The following is a 5,000-nucleotide window of genomic DNA, read 5'->3' as shown; positions in this document are numbered from 1 at the left end:
CATCCGTTCACGCATTAACATATATACAATCCTGCATAAACACACACGCAGGCACACGCGCACGTACACACGTCAGAGAGACTCACAAGGAGAAGTTGTCCTCCAGGAAGCAGCGATTCCTCAGCAGCCCCGCCCACAGCTGGACGCCCACGATGCCGAAGATGAAGAACACGAAGAAGCAGAGCAGCAGAACGTTGCCCAGCATGGGCAGGGTGTCCAGCAGCAAGGTCACCAGGATACGCATGCCTGAAGACACACACACACACACACACACACACACACACACACACACACATACAGTACACATGCACGCACGCACACACACACACACACACACACACACACACACACACACACACACACACACACAAATAAGATAAGTCTTGGGTAGGGTAATCATTTAGGATACACAGATAACAGTGCAGAGCACAGCACAACCCAGTACCATAGAGAGATGCTGTCAGGGATAGCTGTATATTGTACCTCCTCAGTGTGTGTGTGTGTGTGTGTGTGTGTGTGTGTGTGTGTGAGAGAGAGAGAGAGAGAGAGAGAGAGAGACAGAGTCAGTTCGTGGGCCAGTGATGGACATAACCGCAGTAAAAGCATCAGCTTAACTGCATTCCCCTTCCACAAGGCCTGGACTGTGTTCTCTGAGCTTTCTGACAACACGGCACCTTCCTCACACCCACACACTCTCTCTCTCCCTCTCCCTCTCCCTCTCTCTCTCTCTCGCACTCTCCCTCTCGCTCTCTCTCTCTCTCTCTCCATCTCTCTCCCTCTCTCCATCTCTCTCCCTCTCTCTCTTTCTCCATCTCTCTCCCTCTCTCCCTCTCTCTCCCTCTCTCTCTCCTTATCCCTCTCTCTCTCTGCCTCTCCCTCTCTCTCTCTCCCTCTCCTTCTCTCTCTCCCTCTCACTCTCCCTCTCTCTCTCTCATTATCCCTCTCTCTCTTCCTCTCCCTCCCTCTCTCTCTCCCTCTCCCTCTTCTCTCTCTCCTCTCCCACTGTCCCTGCCTGAAACAATCTCCTTCACACGTCTCTCTTTCTCTTCCTTTCTTTCTCTCTCTCTCGCTCATTTCCTCTTTCTCCATCCCCCCATCTCTCCGTCCTTCCCAGGTTCTCCTCCCAGCAGACACAGAGCCAGGTGACTCAGGCCAGGCGTCAGTAATGAGAATCATTTTCCGATCAGGATTTTTCCGGGTAATTGGAGAAACCGGGTTAATCCATGTCGGAGCGCCGGCAGAGCCCGTCTGTTCCACTGACAACCCACCGAAAGAGAGGGAGGACAGAGAACGGGGAGAGAGGGAGAGAGGGAGAGAGAGAGAGAGAGAGAGAGAGAGAGAGAGAGAGAGAGAAAGAGACAGTCTGCTCCACTGCTAGGGGGTGAAGAATGTTCAAATCATGCACATTTTGGAAAGAACGAAAGTGGGAACGAGAGAGGGGGAGGGTGGTAAGACGAGGGGGAGCAATAAGTAGAGAACATGGCACGGTATAATGAGAGAGGGAGAGAGGGTGAGAGAGAGAAAGAGAGAGAGAGAGAGAGAGGAAGCCAATGTCTGGAGCGGGTCTGGCGAGATAGCATTCCTGTCCACAGCGGGAGCTCCCATCCTGCGGTGTTGCGACACTCTATAATATCCGCCTCCCACACTATCACTATGGCGATGAGAGCCGGCCTGCGGAACCGCGAGCCGACAGCTCAGCCGGGAGAACCGACGCCGGGAGGATGCCTACAGCGCAGCGGACGGATACCCAGGTAACCAATCGCTATATCACCTATTTCTTCACACACACTGGTTGTCTGGTGAATAGCCCACTCCCAGAGGCCCGCGCCCAATGAGGGACGGGGCTCTGCTTGTTATTCTATTGCGGTGGAACGCGAGGATTATGTAGTGGTGATTGCCGCTCAAGTCCTTTGGCTGCGTAAACGCTGAGTCATGCAGCGTTTGTGCGGTAGACCGCTGTCCTCCGCTCGTAATCACCCGCAATTCTCCAGGAAAACTGAACTGCATTCTGGGGGGAATCGCTGGTTGGTGGGAGAGGTGTGGAACGTAACCCTCTCAGGCAAGATTGGGGAGCTTCTGCAGAGGATAGCAATTTTGCTCTTGCCTCTCCCTCTCCTCTCTCTCTCTCTCTCTCTGTCTCTGTCTCTCTCTCTCCTTCACTGCCTAGTCATGAAGAAGCACACACTTAAACACACACACACACACACATTAACAAGCAAGTGCTCCAAATCAGAGAGCAGGGCCCCTGTCTCCGGCAGCTGCTGAGCTGGTAGAACTGTGCTTAGCCCTGCCTAAGCTGTTGATAGAGGCAGGGATTACTGTCTACTATAGACGCAGCCGCATAGCCACGCTCCCACACACACCGACAACAGGCCACGCCTCAATAGGCTCACTGTCATTCCTCCCCTAATATCCTCCCTCAGATCTTCCACGGCAGGTCGGATGATAGAGGATGTGCATCGTGTTACAAACAAGTTGCTTTGATCTCCTGGGACATTGTGCGTGACAGCGACGATGAGACACTATAAACGTTGCCATAACTCAATGGAAGGGAAGTGAGGGTCTCGACCCCGGCTCTTAGGAAAGCACAAAATGGCAGCTGTGACAACGCATTCTCCAGACCAAACAAAAGCGCTGGAAATCCTGAGATAAGAATATCGGACAGGGTTGTCATTCATCCGTCAGACACAGATAATTGAATCATTCCTTCAGAGCCCCCCCCCCCGACTCCCCCCGGCCCCTTCCGATTGATCGACGTTTCATATTTAATAACGCTCCTCTCGCTCCCTTTCTTCCCTCGGTCTCAGTGCCTTGTCCGAGTCCGGTCATTTCATCTCGACATGAATGCCAGGTGGTTGGATGTGATTGGACACCATCTGTTAACGGGCAGATTAGATCTCCCAGGCCTCCAGTGCGGGGCCCGGCTCTGACGGGGGCGGCGGCGCGATCTGTGTACTCTGCGCTAATGGGCATTATGTGTAGAAAGTCACAGCGCACCTGCGCCCCCTCCGCCTGGCTATGCCGACTAACTAGTCCCTGACAAGGACTCGGCGAGCTAACCGTCCATCTCTTTGGAAGACTATGCACTTTATGTGAAAAAATATGTCGAAAGCCAAGCTAGAAAACAGTGTGTTTCGTGGACTAATTTAGCATACGTTCCTTCTCACAGGCAAAGAGAGGTATACACACACACACACACACACACAGCCACACGCACACGAACGGAACAACGGAAGTCCAGCGGTCACTCAGCCCTCATTGAAAACCCACCGACGTCCGGTATCACCTTCCAACATGAAGAGCATCCTGAGGTTGAACAGAGGAGATGTTCTCACCAAGACTCTAATTACAGCTTTGTAAACAGCACAGAAGCACGGGGGCGTGGCGGAGAGGAGAGAGGGAGGGAGGGAGGAAGGCCTGTGGTGTTACCCTTGAGGGCTTATCGCTGTGTCAGAAAAAGATAGCCTGTGAATCAGGTGCCGCTTACACACACACACACACACACGCACACACACACACACACACACACACACACACACACACACACCTAACAGGATGAAATGCTCCATCTTGCTAATGCCAACTCAATAGCATCATGTGTGCGTGGTGAGAAAGGGAGCATGAAAGACAGAGAGAGGAGAAGGAGAGAGAGACTGTGTGTGTGTGTGTGTGTGTGTGTGTGTGTGTGTGTGTGTGTGTGTGTGTTTGTGCCTGCATGCAAGCCAATCCAATAGTGCTTTCAGGAAGGGGCATAGCTAAACAATGAGTGTGCCCCAACGCGCTCTATCCCAGCACCAATCTGGTTAGGGCAGGTGGATGGAAGTGTGTGTGTTGGGGGGGTATGGTAGTGTGTGTGTGTGTTGGGGGGGTATGGAAGTGTGTGTGTGTGTTGGGGGGGTATGGAAGTGTGTGTGTGTGTTGGGGGGGTATGGTGATGGTGAAGGTGACAGTGGGAGGGGGATCATTGCCTTATATGTGTCCTCTGATAATTACTTTTCGACTCGTACGCTTTACGCCGCCGGCGCTGAAAATCAATCCCAGCCAGCGTCTGGCGTCCTCTTTCAGCGTGCTAACGGCCCCACCGTCTGATTCGCTAACTCTCTAGGGGAGGATATCAGGTTCTCCATCCTCACTGCCCTGATCCTTACACCCTGTCCTCATCCCATGAGGTGATTTGTAGCCGTGCCACTGATCAACTTGGATATTTACTCCTCTGTTACGCTCTCTCTCTCTCTCTCTCTCGTTCCCTCCCTTGTTCCCTGCACGGCTCGCTGCCACCTGCAGGGGGCAGTGTGGAGAGGGACGCTGAGTCGCCACTGGAGGGGGGGGGGGGTATACTTAAGAGTAATGATGGTATGTCACGGTAATCAAGGCACGTCGGGCCTTGTTAGGGGTCTGTCCGTCTGCGGCCAATCGACAGCCTCCGACGGCGCCCGGCGGGGGTTACGAGCGGGGGGGGGGCGTGAGGGTCCTGAATAAGCACGCAGGTGTGTTCTGTCACCGGGAGGAGGATGCAGGGACGTATCCGTCAGTCCTCTGACAGCCACCGCGTCCCACTCATCAATCACACGGCAGGAAGTGGACATGAGGAGCGGCGGGGTCCGTCCGTCGTGGTCGAGAGCTGTCACGGCGTGCACGCGTTGAACATTTAGAGGAGCTCCAATCCGGTCTATGAAGCGGACGGGCAGGGAGACGGCGTGGAGGAGTCGTCTCATACTCAACTCTAAAATGGTTCTGGCTGTAGACTTTCAACAGGCATTTGATTTCAGATAATTCCAGGGTATATGATATAGCTATCGACGGACGCCAAGTTGGCAGGCGGTCGAAAGTTCCAGCAATAAACTTCTTTTTTTTTCCCTGAGCTGCCCTGGTTTTCACAGCGTGACAGCCCACTGATGGATGCTAGCTGTTTCAGAAGTGCAACGCCTCACCAGACGGTTTGATTAGGCTGGACTGGGGGGGGGGTGGGTGACGGACCACGCTCCCCGAGATCAACGGCC

At 53.7% G+C, this 5,000-nt stretch overlaps 1 protein-coding gene across 1 annotated transcript in view; it reads right to left on the bottom strand.

The window, feature by feature from the left end:
- cacna1g (calcium channel, voltage-dependent, T type, alpha 1G subunit) overlaps positions 1-5,000 on the bottom strand; it is a gene marked incomplete at both ends in the record, with an annotated part of 203,630 nt that overhangs the window by 93,485 nt on the left and 105,145 nt on the right. Inside the window, 1 exon segment of the mRNA XM_084455864.1 lies at positions 87-246. Coding sequence (XP_084311990.1) covers positions 87-246 — 160 coding nt within the window.

This window comes from Borostomias antarcticus (genome assembly GCF_949987555.1).
Source record: "Borostomias antarcticus genome assembly, chromosome: 22".
In the NCBI taxonomy this organism is placed as follows: domain Eukaryota; kingdom Metazoa; phylum Chordata; class Actinopteri; order Stomiiformes; family Stomiidae; genus Borostomias; species Borostomias antarcticus.
This window is presented reverse-complemented; position numbering and strand designations above follow the sequence as displayed.